Genomic DNA, 23,736 nt, shown 5'->3' with positions numbered 1-23,736 from the left:
CTTCATATACTGACTATAAACTCCTAGTATAAGGTTTATGAAATCCGGTTGTGTTTGCTTTTTCTCCCTTTTTGTGTCTCTAGCACTTAGTATAAGTCTGGCACATTGCAAGGAGTGTTTATTTGTTGAGAAACCAAAAAAAAAAAAAAGACAACTGTATTAGGTTGTATTCATTTCCTATCGATACAGTAACAAATTAGCATAAACTTAGTGGATTGAAACACAGATGTATTATCTTCCAGAAATGGGAATCAGATATTTACAGTGAATCACACTAGACTAGGATCTAGACAGCAGCACTGTTTCTTGTGGGGCCATAGGCAACTGTTTAATCCCTTGCCTTCTCCAGCTTTCTAAGCTGTCTGCATCCTTTGACTTGGTAACCAAGTCCTGCAACGGCATCACTCCAAACTCTGCTTCTATTCTTAGATCTTTCTCAGATGATTGTCAGCCTGCCTCCCTCCTTACAAAGACTGGTGATTAGATGAACCAAAATAATTTCCCTATTCCCATCTTTAATAGTCTCACTTGCAAAGGTACTTTTTTTGGTTATATTTAGTATGAAACTTGTAGAATTCTCTTCTCTGTCATGTAACTTTGAGTTTTCAGGGTTTACAGGTTTTGCTTTTCAGGAAATGGAAGTTTTGGTAAATTATTAAAATGGAGATTGGAATATCACTTGACAATATTCCATCCTTGGAACAAACATTAAAGAGTAAAATGATTTATCATTCCATCCTTGGAGCAAAGAATAAAATGATTTATCATTTTCTACTCATAATCTACTGGATAAATCATAAATGTACTAAAAATAATCATAAATACTACTAAAATAAAATATAAAATATAATAAAATATAAAAAATACTTAATCATAAATCTACTGAAAGAGACAGTTGGTCTAGATATAATCAAGGAGAAATGGGTCTCTCTAAAACTGTAAGATAGGGGTAATGTGAAGCACAGGATTAGCTCTCCCAATTCCAACTGTATTAATTCCCTCTGTCAGCGGAGGAACCTACATGGGACAGAACTTGACCTTCTGAATGTAGGTGACATTTATGTGGATAGATCTGTTTGGGGAGCCCCTGTCAGTGGGACCAGGACTTATCCCTGGGTGCATGAAATGGCAAAGGTACTTTTAACAATGAAAGATTCTAAGGACAAAGACATGGGTGTCTTTGAGAAGTCATTATTCAGCCTACTATACATATCAATTTCTTTGTTTTTTTTTAAAGTCTATCCAACAAATAACTAAAAATAACTCACAAAAATTATTTAGAAACTAATGATATTTCCAAGACCAGAGCTGTCCCCTTCCACCATCATCCTTTGCCATTTTGCAAAGTATTTGTCTTTGGTTTAGATTTAATCAAGTTATATGATTTGTTAAACAAAGAGACTAGAACATATATATTTAAGCAAGATTCATCATACCTAGATTCAAGATAATCTCTTTTCTCTTGTGTCTACACTTAATATCTATGGCTGGGGGTTGGGGATTTAGCTCAGTGGTAGAGCGTTCGCCTAGCAAGCGCAAGGCCCTGGGTTCGATCCTCAGCTCAAAAAAAAAAATCTATGGCTGGATCTGATGAAAACAAAAGGAAATAGAACTAAACAGCATTGTGCATGTGGCAGGGCCTTTAAAGGAATTAAGCATATTCATTTTCTTGTGTGGCTCACACAGAATCTAGAAACATTTCTGAAAGGGTAATAAAAACTATTTAGGAGCAAAATTAAGTGCTCTACAGTGAATATTTCAAAAAACTATATATATTTTTCCCCCCAGAAACAAGATCTGGCATCTAACTCAATATTTTTCTGTCTCCTAAATGCTGCCATTATAGGTGTTAGCATCATGCTTAACCCTTAAATATAGATTTTCAGTTATTTCTTCAACTTCTACATTACCTTGGCTATAATCACTACTATAATAAAAGTACATAGAAGCTGGGCGGTGTTGGCGCAAGCCTTTAATACCAGCACCCGGGAGGCAGAGCCAGGTGGATCTCTGTGAGCTTGAGGCCAGCCTGGTCTACAGAGTGAGATGCAGGACAGGCACTAAAACAACACAGAGAAACCCTGTCTCGAAAAAAACAAAAACAACAACAACAAAAAGTACATAGAATGTTCATTCAACATAGCAACCAGCTATAGTCTATTGGACCTATTTTTTTCTTGTTGGTGGTTTTGATTTTCAGTGGCATCTTTAGTTCAGACTCTAGCTGAAGTTTCTAAATATCTAGGTGCGATTTCAAGGAAGCCTGGTCTAGAGAGATGTAGCTTAGTAGGCAGAGAAGTCCAGTCCCCCAAAATCAAATGAATTTGGCATGGTGGTACATGCCTATAACCTCAGCACTTGGGAAGTGGAGGCAGGAAGCTCAAAAGTTCAAGATCATTCTCAGCTACAATAGCAAATTTAGGGCTAACCTGGAATATATCAGACCACGTCTCAAAAAAATATAATAAACTTCCTACACTAGGCACTTAGATTAAATTCAAGTCTATCTGAATGGCAACCAACAGCACTTTATAATGGGTAGAATCTGGATATTTTGTAGACACCAACACTCAAAGACACCATTAGAATTTAAACAATAACGGCCAACACTTAGTGGCTGTCTTTATCTAATCTTAATTTTGTGGTTTGTATTTTGTTGCTGTTGTTGGTTTTATTGCTGTTGTTTTGAGGTAGGGCCTCATGCGGCCCAGGCTATAGTCAAGAATGACCTTGAACTTCTAATCCTTCTGCCCCCCCATCTCCCTAGTTACTAGGATTGCAGGCATGTACCACCATACCTGGTATATATGGTGCTGAGATTGAACTCAAAGCTTTGCTCATGCATGTTAAGGCAAGCGCTGTACCAAACTGAGCCATATTCCCAGTCCAATCTTAATTTTAAGCATCCCATATGAATGCTGACCATTTTTCATGAATTGACTGAGGTTACCAAGGTTTGTTGTTCTCCTCCTATTTGCCCAACATCTGCCTGAAACTATTCTCATTATAATACCTTCTATGCTGCTTTGTCCCTCATTTGTTAATAGTACTACATAAAATAGCTATCATAGAACAAAATATATGGCAATTCAGTCATTCTCCCCATTGTTTTCTTTAATTTCTCCTTGCTAAACATACTTAAGCTGATTAACCTCTATAGATTCTGGTGATTTCACTTGGCTCTAAATTTCAAAAGCATGAGGATGGAATAGCAATAGAAGTTTTCAAAGAGTCAAGAAAAATCTTTCCTATTTGGAGAAACATCATATGAATTTCACATGTTTTTTGTATGAAAAAGATAAAGGTAATTATCATACTGAATACATTCCTATCATACACTTAATTTTGTAGTGCAACAATCAACCAATGAGACATATACACTCAGTTCTTAAAATGAAGTGTTAAGGAGAATTTGGGGAATTTCCTAAAACTGATAAAAAAATTTTCCCAAAGAATGTCACACAGAGACTTTTTCTTTTTAAAACAGAAAAGGAAAGCAAGCATGGTGGGCATATGCCTATGACTAGAGAGGCTGTGACAGGAAGAACATCAGTTTGAACCAAGCCTAGGCTACATAGAGAATTCAGGACCAGCTTTTGTTAGGCTACATTGAAGACCTTGTCTCAAAATAACAAATAAAAAATGATAAATGTAGAGCAAAAATTAGTTGTATTTCCAAAGGTTGGGTACTTTTTTTTTCCTTTTTTTTTTTGATTTTTTTGAGACAGGGTTTTTCTGGGTAGTTTTGGTGCCTGTCCTGGATCTCATTCTGTAGACTAGGCTGGCCTCGAACTCACAGAGATCTGCCTGGCTCTGCCTCCTGAGTGCTGAGATTAAAGGCATGTACCACTGCCACTAATGCCGGGTACTTTTTATAGCTTAGAGGTAGAGCATTTGCCTAGTATGTACAAGGCCCAAAATTTGATCCTAGCATCATAATATAAATAAACAAATGAACAAATTAAAAAAATAGAGAGGGAAAGGGGGTTATAATTCAACAGCTGAATACTTATATATGGCTCTGAGTTTATTCCTAGCACTGCAAAAATTAAGATAAAAGCAATTGACTGGAAATATATCTCAATGATAGAGTACTTGCCTAGCATGTAAAAAGGTTCTAGATTCCATCCTCAGTACTGACAAAACAAGGAAAAACAAGGAAAGACAAATTTTAAAAAGCTTGCCATAGGGCTCCTAACAGATTAGAAAAGAACGTAATTTCTAGACAATGGTAGAAGGGCTTTCTTCATCCTGGGTCACTCTGGAGGTCACCCTACAGCAGCTAAATCTGGAACTCATAAAGCCAAGAAAATTATATACTCACCTGTAGTTCACACCAAGCAACTTCAACCCACGTTTCAGTGTCCAGTCCTTTATATACTGTCTTAAATGCTCCTCTTCCCAGCTCTATATCAAATTTCAGGAACCTGCCACTAGGGGAAGTTGCTACAGCCTTCATTTCGGCTTCTTCTTCCATTTCCTTTTCTTTTTTCTCCTTGAAGCAATCTTTTGACGATTCTGGGGTTGCCTTTGAACATTGCTCATATTTAACTTCTTGCCCACCTCTTAGCACATTTGTAGGAAGTTTGTCTACTCTTGAAATATTTGATGCAGCTTTTATTCTTTCATCTCTAGGGGAAGAGTCAGCAACTTTGTCATCTTCTGTCATCTCAACACTCTTTCGGAAAAATCTCTTTCTTTCGATGGTTTCCCCTGAAGCAGAGGAGGTGCTTGTTTTTTCCTTCATTCTAGATTCTATAATCAGAGGTGCAGCAATCTGAGAAACCCTGTTTTCAAAGGAAACCCCATCAGGTTTCTCAGAATCTTCTGTGCTAGCTGGCTCCCCAGAATCAGTGGCCATTGTAACTAAGGTTGGCACTGCACTTTTTCCTGTTTCACACTTCAGTCCACTTACATCTCAGGTATCAGAATTATCAGAACACACTTCCTTTTATGTGGTCATATATTCCCATAGCAACCTGAAGGAGGGAAAAAGATAATTTTAATATCACCCTACAACAGAAATCACTAAGGAGAAAACAAGTTACCTGATTTTTTTGTTTGTTAGGTTTTTTCAGACAGGGTTTCTCTGTGTAGCTTTGGAGCCTTTCCTGGAGCTCACTCCATAGCCCAGATTGGCCTCAAACTCACAGAGATCCGCCTGCCTCTGCCTCCTATCTGGCCTAGTTACCTGATTTTTAATTGCTTCTTTCTTAATAAGAAGTTTATTCCTGTTTCTGTATAACTTAGCAACTAAGACTCCAGGGACAATGCCTTATCTTATTTAATATAGCTACAGTGACTAATATAGCACTTGGCATATAGTTCAGTATGTCTTTATATGCAGGAACCTAGTTCTCATCTCAATCCACTAAATTCAATACAGGTGCCCAAATCCTGAATTCACTCAGCTCTGAATTCACTGGCTCTGCCTCCCGAGTGCTGGGATTAAAAGCGTACGCTACCAATCACCCAGCAAGATTTATTTATTATGTATACAGTGTTCTGCCTGCACATATGCGTGCGGTATGCCAGAAGAGGGCACTAGATCTCATTACAGATGGCTGTGAGCTACCATGTGGTTGCTAGGAATTGAACTCAGGACCTCTGGAAAAGCAGCCAGTGCTCTTAACCTCTAAGCCATCTCTCCAGCCCGATTTCATCATCTCAAACTGAAAATCTATACTCATTATAGAAAAATGTCCTATATCCAGCTGAGTGCTATGGAATGTACCTATAGTCCTAGTTACTTAGGAAACTGAGGGTGGAGAATCACCTAAGACCTGGGAGTTCCAAGCTGGCTTGAACAAACAGCAAAATTAATTTCTAAAATGTGAAGAAGAGCAGTTCTTAGGGGGCTGAGAGTGTGGCTCACTAGCAGATGAATGCTTAGCATGTACAAAGTTCTACATTTGATCACCAGAACTACCAAAGAAAATCTTACCCACATCCCCCCGCAAACCTACATTCTACTCTCTCTTTCTTAATTTACTTATTCTAGATAATTCATGTAAGTGGATGCATACAATATTTATGTCTGTCTTATTTCATTTGTCATAATGTGTTCATTTCTTTTTAAGATTGGCTAATAAATGAATACATGAAAAATATTCAATATCTCTAGTCACCAGGAAAATTAAAATCAAAACTACGTCAAAATTCCATCCTATCCAAGTAAAACTAGCTACCATAAACAAAATGCAAAAGAGGTCTGGAGAGATGATCAGTGTTTAAGGGCATTTACTGTTCTTGCAGAGGATCCAGCTCTGTTCCCAGAACCCACAGGGTGACTCATAACTGTAACTCCAGTTCCAGAAATTCCAAAATCTCTTCTGACCTCTCTGGACTCCTGCACCTGTGTGGTGCACATACATACACTCAGGCACACACACATAAAACAAAATAAATACATTTTTAAAAAGAAAACACAAAATAAATTATGAAGATGGGGGAATTTAAATTAGCCCAGTCACTATGGAACTTAGTACAATGTTTCCTCAAAAATTAAAAATAGAACTATCATATGATCCAACTATAAAGCTTCTAGGTATAAAAATCAATGTAGCTTACTGTATACAAGGCATGTTGGTATACACTTGTAATCTCATTACTTAGGATGGAGGATCTAAGTTTGAGGCTAGCCTGGGCTACATAGTGAGATTGTCAAAAATAAATAAAGGAGGGAGGGAGGGACTTCTTCCCTCCTTACTACATCATGCATTGGTGGTATGCTACTAAGTTATATGCCTTGAACAACACAAATAAAGTTAAAAATAATGTATATCACTTATTTTCAAATGGCTAAGCAAATGAAACACACCCGTGAGTATTCATGTACATGTATATGTGGAAAATAGAAGTTGATGTCCATTGTCTTCTTTAATTGTTTGCTACTTTTTTTTGTGTGTGTGGTTTTTCAAGACAGGGTTTCTCTGTGTAGCTTTGCGCCTTCCCTGGATCTCGCTTGGTAGACCAGGCTGGCCTCGAACTCACAAAGATCCGCCTGCCTCTGCCTCCCTAGTGCTGGGATTAAAGGTGTGCGCCACCACCGCCCGGCTTGTTCACTACTTCTTTTGACAAGATCTTACTATTTAGTCCTGTCTGCCCAGAACTGTGTAGACCAGGCTAGCCTCAAACTTACCATTATCTCCATCTTCTGAGATATAAAGAAAGCAGCTATGGGTTGGGGATTTAGCTCAGTGGTAGAGCGCTTGCCTTGCAAGCGCAAAGCCCTGGGTTCGATCCTCAGCTAAAAAAAAAGGATTGGTTTATTTTGGGTTGGAGAGATGGCTCTGAGGTTAAGAACACTGACTGCTCTTCCAGAGGTCCTAAGTTCAATTCCCAGCAACCACATGGTGGCTCACAACCATCTGTAATGAGATCTGGTGCCCTCTTCTGACCTGCAGTCATACATGCTGTATACTAAATAAATAAATAAATCGAAAGAAAGAAAGAAAGAAAAGAAAGAAAGCAGCTACAGCACTACCAATTAGGAATCCAGGTGAACATCATGCAAAGTTTCATTGTATTACTTTGTTACTTTGTTGAAAACATGTTTGAGATTTTTTTTTTTCAAACTAAAAATATTTCCGGAGGCTGGGGAAATGGCTCTGTTAGTAAAGTCCTTACTTGGCAAGCATGAACACCTAAATTTAGATCCTCAACAGCCTTGTGGAAGCCAGGTACAGCAATGCATGCTTGTAATTCCAGGGCTGAGGAGCTGGAGAAGGAAGAATCCTTAGGATGTGAAACTACCTAGCCTAGCCAAATCAGTAAGCTTCATGTTCAGTGTCTCAAAATATAAGGTGGAAGGCTGGGTGTAGTGACATATGCCTTTAATCCTACATCTCACCACCCCCTAAACTTTCTTTTATAATTATTTGATGTGTATGTAAATTCTTCAGAGCTAAGAAGATGGCTCAGAGGTTAAGAACACTGGCTACTTCTCCAGAGGAACTGGGTTTAATTCTGAGCACCCATATGGTGGCTCATAACAGTTTAGAACTGTAGTTTCAGGGAATATAATACCTCCTCCTGGACTCTGGGTATCAGGCACATATATGGTAAACAAGCAGATATTTATGCAGAAAAATACCCATACAAATGAAAAAAATTAAACTATATGTATAAATTCTATACATTTTCTGAATGTACATATCATAAGTGCAATGCCTTAGGTTTCTATTGATATGATAAAATACCATGAGCAAAAGCCACTTGGGGAGGAGGGTCTATTTCATCTTATACTTCCAGGTAATAGTACACCATTGAGGGAAGTCAGGACAGAAACCTAGAGGCAAGAACTGATGCAGAAATCATGAAGGAATGCTGCTTATTGTCTTGCTCCATGGCTTGCTCAGCCTGCTTCCTTAAACAATTCAGGACCACTTGACCAGAGATGGAACCACAAACAGTAAACTGGGCCCTCCCACACATACCATCAATCAAGAAAACGCAACATAGGCTGGTTCACAGGCCAATCTGGTGACTGCATTTTTTTCAATTAAAGTTTCCTCTTCCCAGAAGAGGCCAGTTTGCATCAAGTTGACAAAAAACTAATCACCACAAGGAAAGAGTGTTTTTAAAAAAATAATAATGGGGGTTGGGGATTTAGCTCAGTGGTAGAGTGCTTGCCTAGCAAGTGCAAGGCCCTGGGTTTGGTTCTCAGCTCTGAAAAAAAAAATAATGAGTATAAAATACTTTCCAAGATTTGCTGTATACTGGCTACATATGCTTTAAAAAAAAAAAAAAAAAAAAAGGTTTTGCTTTGTAACAAGCAAATTTAAGTAAAGGATCTTTTGCTAATTGGGCTACTTACTTGACATCAATATAACAAAAGGTACTGACCATGAACTAATTTTAAGAATAGCTCTGAGAAATTCATCTTGGTTTTACACATAATAGTTCTGATATACACACTAATTCCAGATCTTGTTTAGTTTGACATTAGGGAATGTACTCTAAACAATTCCCATGAATGACAATATGATACCAGAATATTCATTTTGGCAAATATTCTAGTACGTTCAACTTAAAATTTTATCTGAGATGTATACTTCTCACCTTCCAAAACAGTGCATTCAAAATGGATCAAAGTCTTTAAATATGACTTAAACTGCTAGAAGAAATTTAGGTAGGTAAAACATGTTAACATATAGGCACAGGCATAAGCATGTGCTTTCTGAAAAGGAATTTAATAACACAAGAAATAATGTCAACAATTTATAAATGATACAGTATGAAATTAAAAAGCTTGTGTCTAGCAAAGGAAACAATCACCAGAGTAAAGAGATAACCTACAAAAATGGAAAAAGAAATCTTTGCCAACAATACATCATACAGTAGAGTAATACCTAGAACATATAAAGAACTACAAAAACTACCAAAAAAATCTAAATCATCCAATTAACAAATGGGCTAGTGCGAATAGACAGTTTTCAAAAGAATATGAATGGTAAAAATACAAAGTTTGAGATCCTCAGTAATCAGTGAAATATTACTTAAAACCACACCATCTCACTGGACGGTGGTGGTGCACGCCTTTAATCCCAGCACTCGGGAGGCAGAGGCAGGTGATCTCTGTGAGTTCGAGGCCAGCTTGGGCTACCAAGTGAGTTCCAGGATAGGCACCAAAACTACCCAGAGAAACCCTGTCTCAGGGGGGGAAAACAAAAACAAAAAAAACCAAAAAACCTACACCATCTCACTCCAGTTAGAATGGCTATCATCAACAAATTAAATGCTGGTCTGGGCATGGTGCCCCATGCCTTTAATCCCAGCACTTAGGAGGTGGAGACAGAGGCAATCCATCAAATGAAAGCAATAAATGCTGAATTTATACTTCCATGATTTTTTTCAAAAAGAGTAAATCTATTTAGTATACTAAAAGGAGTACAATGGATATGGCAATAATTTCCTGCCTCATAGCAGATCTTGAATGTAGTCCTCCTACAACTTTGTTTTTTGAGATATCCCAACTTCATCTTTGCACATGTATTCTTTTCAGTATACTAAATAAATTCACTCTTTCTGAAAAAAAGAATCATGGAAGTATAAATTCAACATTTCTTGCTTTTATTTGATGAATAATTAAGAGTTCAATGAGAACTTTTAGAAACTAGCCAATAAGATTGTACTACTAAGACATATCTGTATTTAATACCAGAGCTAAGAAGAAAACTAAGAATTCATGAAGTGCTCTAGCAGGTTACATTGCCAAACCAATATACTTCCAATGTCACTTATAAGATTATATCCTGCAAGTGAAAATAGGTAGAAGTCTTCTTTCTTTTTTATCTTATTTACTGTGTGTGCACACTTGCAGTGGCCCACCATAGGGCTTACATGGAGCTCAGATACAACTTTCAAGAGGCCGTTCTCTTTTTTAACCATATGGGTTCTAGGATCAAACTCAAGTTGTCAGATTTGGTAGCAAGCACCTTCACCTAGGAAGCCATCTCAAGGGTCAGAGAATTTTTTACCTTAACTACTTATTTTGAAATAATTTTTAACTTGAGAAAGAACTTGTAAGAATATACAAAGAATACAGTACAACCTTCACCCACATTCCCCAAATGCTAAAATTTTAAGTAGGTATTTTTAAAGTGAGAATAATGATACTTATTCACTTCATCTAACTAAAGGTCACTTATGCAGAAATCCAGAAGACAGATTTCTAAGCAGCCAGAAATAAGTAAAGTTATATGATTCTTTACAAAAAACTTTCATATATTTTGGAGTGTAGCACTTCTTTCAAAAACTGAAATCCTAAGTAAATGTGGTAGCACATGACTGCAATGCCAGCATTCTCAGGTGAAGGCAGGAGAATCAAAAATTTAAGCCACCTTTGGCTACATGAGTTCAAGTCCGGTTTGGAGTACATGAGACTCTACAAAAACAAACAGAAAAGAAAGAGAATCCTGAAATTCTGCTGGACATGGTGACACATGCTAAATAATCCTGAGTCCAAGGCCAGCCTGGGTTACAGAACAAGACCTTGTCTTTAAAAACATTTTCTAGGGCTGGAGAGATGGCTCAGAGGTTAAAAGCACCGACTGCTCTTCCGGAGGTCCTGAGTTCAATTCCCAGCAACCACATGGTGGCTCACAACCATCTGTAATGAGATCTGGTGCCATCTTCTGCCAGGACAACATAGCAAGACCCTTCCTAAAATAAAAAATTGAAAAGGGTTGGGGATGTAATTCTGAAACAGAATGGCCTAGCATGTGTGAGGCCCTGAATTCAATTCTCAGTACTCAGCAAAACCTTCCGGAATCTTTTTAATACTCTAAAAAATTAGAATTTTTAAATTGTATGAATTTTTGCCCAGTGTATGAATGTGCACCACATGCATGCCTGGTGCCAGTAGAGGTCAGAAGACGGCATCAAATATCCTGGAACCAAAGTTATAGACAGTTGTGAGCCACTATGTGAATGCTTGGAACCAAACCCAGGTCCTCTGAAAGAGCAACAAGTACTCTGAACTGCTGAGCCATCTCTTCAGCCCCCAAAACCTGAAATCATGATTTTAAAAAAATGCATTTTATGTACATGGTTGTTTTGTTTCCATATATGTCTGTGTACAATGTGCATGCCTTGTGCCCAAAGACGCCAGAAAAAAGCATCAGATCCCCTGGAATTGGAGTTACAGATGATTGTAAGTTGCCACATGGTGGAACCAGATTTTCTGAAAGAGCAGCCAGTACCTTAACCATTTAGCCATCTCTCTAAACCCCCAAACCCTGAAATCTTATTTAAGCTCTAATATATGAATATGTTTTGGTTTTTCAAGACAGAGTTTCTCTGTATAGCTTTGTATACCAGGCTGGCCTCGAACTCACAGAGATCCGCCTGGCTCTGCCTCCCGAGTGCTGGGATTAAAGGCGTGTGCTACCACCGCCTGGCGCTCTAGTATATTTTAAAAGTCCAATTCCCTGATATCAAATAATAGTTAAACTAGAGACAAAGAGTGATAATATATAATTATATAAGCCTATACACACATACATTTAACAATCATGCCCCCAAATACATGAAATAAAACCTAACACACTAAGGAGAGGACCAGACAGATCAATAACAAAATATTTGGACAATACTATCAAACAACCTGACCTAGCTGACATCTGTAAAACATTCTCTTCAACAAAAGCAAAATATAAATTATTTTCAAGCACAGATGAGGCATCTCTAGAACACATCATATGCTATGCAGTAAAACAAGTGTCAATAAAATATGTTCTCTTCTACAACAAAACAATTCAATTAAGGGATAGAGCTCAGTTGGTAGAGTGCTTAGCTAGCATGAAGGAAGCCCTGAGTTTGAGCCCTAGTACGACATAAATTGGACATAGTGATGCATGCCTATAATTTCAGGACTCATACAGAGGCAAGAAGATTGGCCGTTCAAGGTTATTTTCAGCTACATAGGGATTTGAAGACCAGCCTGGGCTGTGTGAGCAGAGGAAAGAAGAAAGGAAAGAAGGCTGGCTAAGGAAAATAACTAAACTAGAAATTAGCAACAGAATGACAATGGAGATCAATAGAAATTTAATGAAAGGCTAAAAGTAAGCCTTAATGTTCCTTGTCAGGTGATTTTCAACAAAGAAACTAAGACTATTCAATAGCTAAGTGGCAATCTTTCAGCTAAAGGTTCTGAACAACTCAAATCAATACTCAGAAGAGTAAACTTGAATCCTTAACCCCAGATCATGCAAAGAAATTAGTTCGAAATGGACCACAGACCAAAGAGTGAGAGATAAAACTATAAAGCTTTTAGAAGAAAATACCAAGAAAACACTAAATCTTGGTTATTCTGAGCCTGGCAAACATAATGAATAAAAGAGAAAACTGACAGCAGAGCAGCCATCAGTTGAGAGTCAGCCAAAACTAAATAAAGACCAGTCTGAGGTACATAGTAGGAATGTGTCTGGAAACAGTAACCAAGGGGCTGGAGAGAGGGCTCAGTGGTTAAAAGCACTGACTACTATTCCAGAGGACACAGGCTCAATGCCCAGCATCCACGTGGCAGCTCACTGGAGCTGAAACCCCAGTTCCTGGGAATCCAATTCCCTCTTTGGCCTCCTAGGGCAGCAGGCATGCATACAGTAGACATACATGCAGATAAAACACCCATACACCCAATTTTTAAGCAATTGAGCAGTCTACAAGTCAGTATGAGAGGGAGGGGAAGAAATTATCTCATAAAAATGTTAAACCTTTGCCCTTCAAAGAATATGATTAAGAAACTGGATAGGACAACCCAAATGATATGCAAGCAGATCTCTGCGAGTTTGAGACTAAAGTGGTCTACATAATGAGTTCTAGGCCAGCCAGAGCAACAAAGTGATACTCTGTTTTAACATAAAACAAGTAAACAAAAAATACACAAAGAACTCTTGCAATTTAATAAGGAAAAGGCAAACCAATTTTAAAATGTGCGGTTTAGCATGTTCAAAGCTCTCGGTTCAATCATCAGCACTCTATCCCCGCAAAATGGTTGAAGGTTTGAATAAATATTTTTCTAAAGAACATAAAGCAAAGTCTTTCTTATCTGTAGTTTTACTTTCCACAGTTTCAGTCATATTCAGTAAACTATAGTCCAAAAGTAACAGAAAACACTGGGAATAAAGCCAGGCATGGTGGCACACGCCTAAAGTCCAGTAACTGGGAGGCTAAGGCAAGAGGATTACAAGTCTATTATGGGCTACATGATGATACCTCAAAAAAAACCCACAAATAAAAGGGGGCATGGGTGAGATGGGTCAGTGGTAAAGGCACTTGCCACCAAGCCTTACAATCTGTGTTAGCGAATGCACATGGATCCCAGGACCCACACGGTGGCAGTAGAGAACTGATTCCCAAAAGTAGTCTTCAGCCCTCCATAGTGTGTGCCAGTGCACATATATGTAAATAAATAAACAAGTAAATAATGTAGTAAAAGTTCAAAGAAAAAATTACAGGAAGAAGCAAAAGCACTACATTTATATAAATGTATTCTAGCATTGTCTTACTTTTCTACTGCTGTGATCCAAGTGCCACAATCAAGGCAACTTACACAGAAAGGGGTTTATTTGGGCTTATGACTCCAGAGAGCTAAGAATCTATTATGGTGAGGCAGTGTAACAAACAGCAAACAGAGATCATGTCTCAAACAGGAAGTAGAGAAAAACTTGAAATGATGGAGTCTTTTGAACCCTCAAAGCCCACCCCAGTGGCATACTTCCTCCAATTAACCCACAGCTCTTAATCCTCCCCAAACAGCCACCAATTAGGGATCAAGTATTCAAATGCTGAGATTTATGGAGGACAACTCATTCAAACGACCACATTTCACTCCCTGGCCTCCACAGTATTGTAGCAAAAAAAAAATGCATTTAGACATTTCAAAAATCCACATAGTCTTTCACAGTCTCAACACAGTTTAAAAGTCCAAAGTCTCTTCTTAGACTCAAGGCAATCTCTTAATTGTAACCCCTGTAAAATCAAAAAGCAAATTACATACTTCCAACATACAATGGCACAGAATATACATTACCATTCCAAAAGGGAGGAAAGAGATAATATTGGACCAAAGCAAGGCCAAAACCCAGCAGCACAAACTCCAAACCCTGTAGTTCTACGATGTCAAATGGCTTAGATGGCTCTACCCTTCCAGCTTTACTGACCGCAACACACTTCTCTCTCTTGGGCTACTCCTACTCCCTACATTAGCAAATATCTCAAGATTCTGACATCTCCAAAATCCTTGGCTCTCCAATGCAATCCAGGTTTCATACTCACAGCTTCACACAATGGACTCCTCTGCCACACACCTGGCCTCAGTGGCTTTCTGAACCCTGCTCTCTGCAAGAGCAGCAAGTACTCTTAACTGCTGAGCCATCTCTCCACCCCATCCACTACTTTTTTTTATTTAGCCTCAGGCACATTCTTAGGACACAGGCAGAAAGATCAGGAAGATTCCACAACCCCTTCACTCCTGTATACTTCATGAACCTAAGGCCAGAGCCACACAGTCATTTAGGGTGAACTCTAGAGCCCTTGATTCACATTTGTAGCAGCTTTGATTTGTTGTTCCTTTTCAGGAGCAGAAAATTCCTTAAGTCTTTTCTTCTTACAAGTTGAAAGCTTAGCTGGGTAGGGTCTTGCTCTAAGGGCACCATTGCCTTTGTCACAATGCAGATCAGGCCTTGGCTTAATCACCTTAGCTTTTTCTTTTCTTTCTTTCTTTTTTTTTGTTTGTTTTGTTTTGTTTTTTGAGACAGGGTTTCTCTGTGTAGTTTTGGTGCCTGTCCTGGATCTTGCTCTGTAGACCAGGCTGGCCTCGAACTCACAGAGATCCGCCTGGCTCTGCCTCCTGAGTGCTGGGATTAAAGGCGTGCGCCACCACTGCCTGGCACCTTAGCTTTTTCAGCACAAGCTTTGGCTGTGGTGTTCATTTTCTCTTTAAACTGTACATTTTATATCTATTTCTGCCCCACTTGCTCTTTTTCACTATAAGAGTGATTACTAATAATCACACAACAGAGTCAACATTTATGTTATCTTGAAATCTTCTCCGAAGAAATTAGGCTACTACTTTTTTTTTTTTTTAGTCTACTACTTTTTTAAGGATTTAGTTTTTTTTTTAATTTTATGCATATGAGTGTGCCTGGCAACTGCAGAGGCCAGACTAGGGTTCTGGATCCCCTACAACTGGAGTTATAGACAGCTATAAACTGTCATGTGGGTGCTGGGAACTGAACCCAGCTCTCTGTAAGAGATACAAGAATGGTCTCTATCCCAATTGCTATTGTTTCCCTTTGAAACTTTTTGAGCTGGGCCTCTGAAGTCCGATCAGCTCCCAGCACTACTGGTTTCCAAGATCCTACCAGGATTGAGCATTAAGCTCTGCTTATAGTATTCAACCAATTTTCTAGTTCAAAGTTCCAAAGTCTTCCACATTCCTCAAAAACAAACAAGAAAGTACATGTTCAGGTCTGACACAGCAATAGCCAACTCCCTGGCACCAGCTTCCGTCTTAGTTTCCTTTCTATTGCTCTGATAAAAAATCATGACCAAGGCAACTTAAAAAGAAAGCATTTATTTTGGGCTTACTGTTCCAGAGGCATAAGAGTCCATCATGACGAGGCAGCATGGCAGCAAGTAGCAGGCATGTCGGCTGGAGCAGCAGCTGAGGGCTCACATCTCAAACAGGAAGCATAGAGAACAAACTCGAAATGGTGCGAATCTTCTGAACCCTTAAAGCCCACCCCCAGTGGCATACTTCCTCCAGCAAGGCCTCTTCAACCTCTCCAAATAGTCAGCAACTGCTCCAAATATTCAAATGTCTGAGACTTATGGAGATATTGCATTTGAATCACCACAAGCATAGTTTTATAGTAATAGTAGTAAGTCAGACACGAAGGTGTATACCTGTAATCTCAGAACCTAGGAAGCTGAGAAAAAAGGACTGTGAAGTTATGGAGACTCTGGGCTACACAGACCCTTTCTCAAAACAAACAAATGAACAAACAAAAAAGTCTTGGCAGTATTTCATCCTTATAAAACTGTCATAGAATTCAAATTACAACTTGGGTTTTCAATAATTTGAGTACTTTTTTCTTACACAATAAAGGTTTAGTAAATTTTGTGGAGTTAGTTCTTTACTTTTAATTTTACATAGATTCTGGGCATCAACCTCAGGCCACTAGGCTTTTATAACAAGCACCTTTCTCCATTGATCCATGTTGCCAGCTGCAGTCAGTTTTAAATATAATAATAAGGTAAAATTAAAGTATTTTGTTCTATCTTTTACTGGCCTACCTTACCATTCAAACTTTATCCTATGTATGTGTACATAGGAAAACAATATTTTTTATAGGATACAATACAGTATTAGCCATGTACTGAAGGACTTAGGTCCTGCACAGATAGGGCAGGGACTACTGCCCAATAAACACAAGAAACAATATTCAATATCATTACTCATCTGGGAAATGCAAATCAAACTACAATGAAATATGACTTCATACCCAAGAAGATGGCTACAATAAAAAGATACTGTAATTGGCATTAATAAGGATATGGAAAAAATAGAGCTCTTATTCATTGCTGGTAGAAATGTAAAATGGTGCAGCTAAACACTGTATGGTGGTTCTCCAAAAAGTTAAACAGAGTTACCACATGACACCAAAACTTGTCCACAAAACTGGGGAAGCCCTGGATTTGATCCCCAGTACATATAAAACCATGCATGGTAGACCAACAAAATGGCTCAGTTTGACAAACCTGAGTTAAAGCCGTGGAATTTATACAGTGGAAGTAGGGAACCAATTCCTGCAGGTTATCTTCTGACCTCTACATGAGTGCTGTGGCACAAGTACACAGACACAAACACACAAAATAAATAAATAAGTGTTTATATTAAATAAAAAAAAAGACTGGGCTACAGAGATAGTGAGTAAGAGTTCTGGCTGCTTTTCCAGAGGACCTAGGTTCTATTACCAGCATTTATATATAGTGACTTGAAACTGTAACTCTAGTTCCAGAAGATCCAATGCTCGCTTCTGGCCTCAACAGGCACCAGACACACAAGTACTGCATAGACATACATACTAGTAAAACACCCATACACATGAAATAATTTTAAAAATTGAAAAATTTAATTTGGAAAGCAAGAAGATCAGAGTTCAAGATCCGCCTCCGCCACATAGCAAATTGAGATCAGTGTAGGTTACAGGGTAAAAGGCACTTGTACACAAGCTTAGAAACCTGAGTTCAATCCCTGGAAACCACATAAAGATAAAACTGACTCCAGACTCCACAAAGTTGTCCTCTGACCTCACATGTGCTGTGGCATGCATTCCCCCCACATCACTCATACACATACACACACACACACACACACATACAATAATAACAAAAAGTTGTACACAAGGATTCATAGCAGCACTATTAGATAGGCACTTTTCACATAGCTGATTGATGGAGTTCTAAAAACATTCTAAATATCCAGTGGAATATTACTCAGCAATACAAAAGAATGTCATGCATGCTTACAAAAGTAAGACTTGACAATATTACACTAAGTGAAATCAGCCATAGGAAAAGCCCACATACTTCTTGATTTTGTTTATGTGAATTGTCCAGAAATGAAAATCTATAGGAACAGAAAAGAATTAGTGATTAACTGGGATAAGAACAATAAGACAAATGACCATGTATGATTTTTAGGGTAATGGTATATTTTAGTCAGACTTTGCCTTGCAGTGATAAAATACCTTATAATTTAAGGGAAAAAAGATTTATTCTGGCTCATAGTCAGAAGTTTCAGTCTGCCATGGCAGAAGGCCATGGTAGAGCATGACAGTTCACATCATAGTAGCTAAGAAGTTCTAAGAGCTAGGTGTGGTAGCACATGTCTTTAATTCTAGCACTTAGTAGGCTGAGGCAAGAGGATCTCTGTGACTCTGACACCAAGCTGGTCTACAAAGTGAGTTTCAGAACGAAAAAAGTAGAGAGAATGGCTGTGCTGCAAGACTTCTCCTTCTCTCCCTTTTATTCCATGTAGGCCTCAGCCTACGTGATAATACTGCCCCCTTAGTTAATCCTCTCTGGAAATGCCCTCAATGTGTTTCTTTGCTCTTGGAGGTGCTTTACAATCCAATCAAGTTGACAATCAAAATTAAGCATCACCTAGTAACTATTTAAAACTAGATTGCAGAGCTAAAGGAATAGCTAGCTCAGAGGTAGAATATAGGTTCAGCACACTCCAGAGCCTGGGTTCAATGTTCAGTATCATGAAAAGCAGCTTTTGTTTGGTTGACTTTTCAAGACAGAGTTTCATCTGTGTAACAGCCCTGGTTGTCCTGGAACTCACTTTGTAGACCAGGCTGGCCTGAAAGCCACAGAGATTCACCTGCCTAGTGCTGGGATTAAAGGTGTGCGCCACCACGCTCAGTGAAAAGCAAAAAAAATTTTTTTTTTTGGTTTTTTTCGGGACAGGGTTTCTCTGTGTGGCTTTGCACCTTTCCTGGAACTCGCTTTGGAGACCAGGCTGGCCTTGAACTCACAGAGATCCGCCTGGCTCTGCCTCCCGAGTGCTGGGATTAAAGGTGTGCGCCACCACTGCCTGGCTTGAAAAGCAATTTTTGCTGGTGGTGGCGCACACCTTTAGTCCCAGCACTTAGGAGGCAGAGTCAGGCAGATCTCTGTGAGTTCGAGGCCAGCCTAGGCTACAGAGTTAAGTTCCAGGCCAGGCTCCAAAGCTACAAGAAAACCTGTCTCAAAAAACAAAACAAAAAGCAATTTTAATGTTTGAATAAAAACAAGCCCAGTATTGTAGAAATGGTTGTAATCCTAATACTGAGAGACTAAGGCAGGTAGATCTCAAATCCAAGGCCAACCTGGAACACATAAAAAACATAGTCTCAAAAACCAAAAGTAGATCTGGCCCAGGATACTGGCCTGTATTGCAGTTACTTGGTAGGCTCAGGAATGAAGATCACAAATTCAAGGTCTACCTGGCTACAGAGTGAGTTCAAGTGCAGCTTGGAAACTTAACAAAATAAAATATAGAGAGATGGGGAAATGGTTCAGTGATAGGGTATTTGTCTAATACAAGGTTTTTGTTTCAACCCCCAGTACCACAAAAAAAACCCAACCATAGTAAAACTGGATTCTAATGAAGGCTAGCTATAAAACCTTGTAAATTTACCAAAAGAATTAACTATGATATTTACAATGGGAACTTTTCCCCCTTTGAGATGGAATCTCACTATCTTGCTATCTGTACTCAAGCCTCTGAGTAGGTAGGACTCTGGTTCCTCCAAGCTTGACTTTCCAATGGCGAATCTTTTTTTGTAATTTTATCTTAAACTGAGTGTACTAGTGCACACCAGTGATGCCAGCACTTGGGAGACAGAGGCAGGAGACTCGAGTTTGAAGGTAGTCTGAGGTATACAATAAAACCTTGTCTCAAACAAATATATCTCAATCAAATATTATACTCTCCTTAAATGTTTTAACACAGCCAGCCAGACATGGTGGTTCACACCTTTGATCCCAGCACTCGGGAGGCAGTGGCAGGTGAATCTCTATGAGTTCCAGGCCAGCCTGGTCTACAGAACAAGCTCCAGGACAGCCAGGGCCTCATAGTGAGACTCCCTTCTCAAAGAAGGGGAGAGAGAGGGAGGGAGGGAAGGCAGGCAGGCAGGCATCTTAACTCATTTAGAGCTTAGTGTGGTGACACACACCTGTAATCCCAACACTTGAGAGGTAGAAGCAGAGAGATCAGGCATTCAAGGCCAACCCAGGCTACATGTCTCAAAGCAAACCAACAAATCTTAACATATTTTGACTAAACTCAAAGCCATTATAATATCAAATATGTTTTTAAAAAACTATACTGACCTCTCACTACCATCTTTCTGGGGTTTCCCTTCTATGTCTGTCTATAATAAAGTATTCCTTTATTTAGAAATAAAATCTTGTTTTAGGAGTGGTTCTCAAACTATGGGTCATGACCCCTTTGGGGGTCAACAGACCCTTTCATGAGGATTGCATATCAGATACCCTGCATAGCAGATTTTTACATTAAGATTTTTAAAATTAATTTATTTTTTAATATTTTATTTTTCATGCACTAGTGTCTTGCCTGCCTGTATGAGGTTATCAAATCCCCTGGAACTGGAGTCAAAGACAGTTGTGCGGTGCCATGTGTGTGCTGGGAATTGAACCTGGATCCTCTGAAAGAGCAGCCAGTGCTCTTAACCTCTGAGCCATCTCTCTAGCCCTACATTAAGATTCTTTTTTTAAAGATTTATTTATTCATTTACTTATTTATTTATTATGTACACAGTGTACCACCTACATGTATGTCTGCAGGCCAGAAGAGGGCACTAGATCTCATTACAGATGGTTGTGAACCACAATGTAGTTTCTGGGAATTGAACTCAGGACCTCTAGTAGCCAGTGCTCTGAACTGCTGAGCCATCTCTCCAGCCCACATTAAGATTCTTAACAGTAGCAAAACTACAGTTAGGAAGTAGCAACAAAAATAATTTTATGGTTGGGGGGTCACCACAGCATGAGGAACTGGATTAAAGGGTCACAGCATTAGGAAGGTTGAGAACCACTGTTTTAGAGGGAAAAGACTCAAGAATAAGATGTAATAACTAATAACTTAAGGACAAAAGATGAATAAGAAAAATGAGTTCTAGGACAGAGGTATAGCTCTGTAGTGGTACATTTGTTTAACATACAGAAGACTCTAGGTTTGGTCCCCAATGGCACAAATAATAATAACAATAACAATATTTTTTAAACCAGGCAAAGGACTTCACTAAGCATTCTTTTTCTGATCTCTTCATCATGGATTCAATAGTAGCTCCTTTTCCTCCTTTTCCCTTGTTTTTCTCATGGATCCAATAGCTGCTACTGTTGCCCTCCCTCTTCCTCCTCACCCATTCCTGGGGAAGGAACTTAGGGTCCTAGGCATGCTAGGTAAGCATTTTTACAAAGAATCTAAATGCCTGTGCTTTCTTTTTATTTTCAAAACAGGATCTCAGTCAGTTGTCCAGGCTTGCCTTCAACCCACTGTATAGTACAGGCAGGCCCTGAACTTCCCAGGGAGCTGGGGTTATAGGTCTGTACAACTAGGCCTAGCTTCCAATACTTTCTTGACCATAAAAAACACAGGCGGAGTTTGAAGTCAGAGAAACCTGCAATCAAATCTTGGTTTTGCCTTGCAGCAAATAATTTAACCTCATTCATTTTTTATTTCATTTGTGAATCTCACAGGACTAATATGAAAATATAAAGTACTTAGCACAATGCCTGGCACAATATAACAATCAATAGATAAAAGCTTTTATTTTCCACTTCTTAATATCCCCTAGGGCAGTACTGTATTAAAGTACTATTCAAGACCATTGAAACAGCTGTGAGTAAGGGTGCCTGCTGCCAAGTCTGACAACCTGAGTTCAATCCCCAAGGCCTAGGGAAAGAAACAACTGAGTCATGTAAGCTGTCCTCTGACTTCATGATAAATGCACACCTACCTCCATATATAAATAGATAAATAAATGTTACAAAATAATGCACTATTCAATAATACTGACAAAAACATTAAATGGATATTCAAAGGGACTCAATTCAGGAAGGCAAAAACATAATGTATTTTTTAAAGACTTTCCAGTAATAAACCATGTTGGCATTGCTGAAGAGATATGCTGCAGTGAACAAGTTATGTGTTCTATATTCAGCAACATAGAAATATAGTATAAGAAAAAGTCAACAAAAAAAATTGGGCTTCAAATCTGGAGTTTCCTCAGGCCTGGAATCAACTATTAAGTTTACAGCTATATAATATAGCCTATATGTAATAATTTTTCTTTCATAAAATGGTAATATAGTAACCTAAGCCTAGTAATATATATAAAGGCAACTACAAAAAACACTTCTACAGAGACTCAAAGTACAAGGGGAGACTCACTAATTTGTATCCCATCTCTATTCCCTCAACACATGGAAAATCCAACCTGGAAAAAATGTAATAAGACTCTCACCTCAAAACAAGGTAAAAAGTAGTACTTTGTCAACCAATGAATCAAAGAATTTCTTTAACTTTTATAGCAACTAAAAAAAGGTATATTTTGGGGTTGGGGATTTAGCTCAGTGGTAGAGTGGTTGCCTAACAAGTTTGAGGCTCTGGGTTCGATCCTCAGCTCCACACACACACAAAAAAAGTATATTTAAACAGTAAAAATTGTCCATTAACAGTATTATGTCTCATAACTACATTTTCATAATAATAAACACCAAGGACCAATGTACAATCACTAAGTCAACATCTAAGAATAAAAGAACAAAACTCAGTCCTTGTTCTCAAGGATTTAACATTTTATCCAAAGTTATAACATATTATAATTATTTGCCACACTTTTTATCTATTTTTTCATTTTCATTTCTATTCTTTTGCTTTTATCTTGTGTGAACTACCTGTGTTTTAGGGGTTTTGTCTGTTTCTTTTCATTTTCTGAAAGTGTATTGTTATGTAGCCCGGGCTGGCTCAGTACTTGCTATATAATCTTGTCTGATCTTAAACTCAGAGCAATCCTCCTACCTAAGCCTCCTAAAAGCTGGCTTTGCAGGCCATGTGCTAAAATGCCTGATACCATATTTCCTTTTTTTAAAGTTATTTAAATTTTTTTCATTTTACATACCAACCACAGCTCCCCTCCCATCCCTCCTCCCCTTCCTTGCTCCCTCCCATCCCCCCAACCCATCCCCCATCCACTCCTCCAAAAGGGTAAGGCCTCCCATGGGCAGTCAACAAAGCCTGCTACATTCAGTTGAGGCAGGCCCAAGCCCCCCCCCCCACCCACCCCCATGGCAAGGCTGAGCAAGGCATCCCACCATAGGGAATGGGCTCCAAAAAAACCAGTTCATGAACCAGGGATAGATTCTGATCCTACTGCCAGGGGCCCCTCTAACAGACCAAGCTATACAACTATCTCACAGTGCAGAGGTCCTGGTTTGCTCCCATGCAGGCCCCACAGCTGTTGGTCTAGAGTTTGTGAGTTCCCACTGGTTTGGTTCAGCTGTCTCTGTAGATTCCCCCATCATGATCTTGACCGCCCCCCTTGCTCATATAATCCCTCCTCCCTCTCTTCAACTGGACTCCCAGAGCTCAGCCTGGTGCTTGGCTGTGGATCTCTGCATCTGCTTCCATCAGTTACTGGATGTGGCTTTCTG

General features: G+C 38.9%; 1 protein-coding gene across 1 annotated transcript in view; it reads right to left on the bottom strand.

Annotated features, from left to right (window-relative positions):
* Wnk3 (WNK lysine deficient protein kinase 3) overlaps positions 1-23,736 on the bottom strand; it is a 125,776-nt gene that overhangs the window by 90,111 nt on the left and 11,929 nt on the right. The window contains exon 2 of the mRNA XM_036174445.1: positions 4,325-4,979. Within this exon, the coding sequence (XP_036030338.1) occupies positions 4,325-4,861 (537 nt within the window). The 5' untranslated portion in view covers positions 4,862-4,979. The remainder of the gene's footprint in view (positions 1-4,324; positions 4,980-23,736) is intronic.

Source organism: Onychomys torridus, chromosome X, assembly GCF_903995425.1.
Source record: "Onychomys torridus chromosome X, mOncTor1.1, whole genome shotgun sequence".
Taxonomy (NCBI): Eukaryota; Metazoa; Chordata; class Mammalia; order Rodentia; family Cricetidae; genus Onychomys; species Onychomys torridus.
The sequence above is the reverse complement of the archived record's forward strand: the minus strand, read 5'-3'. Positions and strand labels throughout refer to the sequence as shown.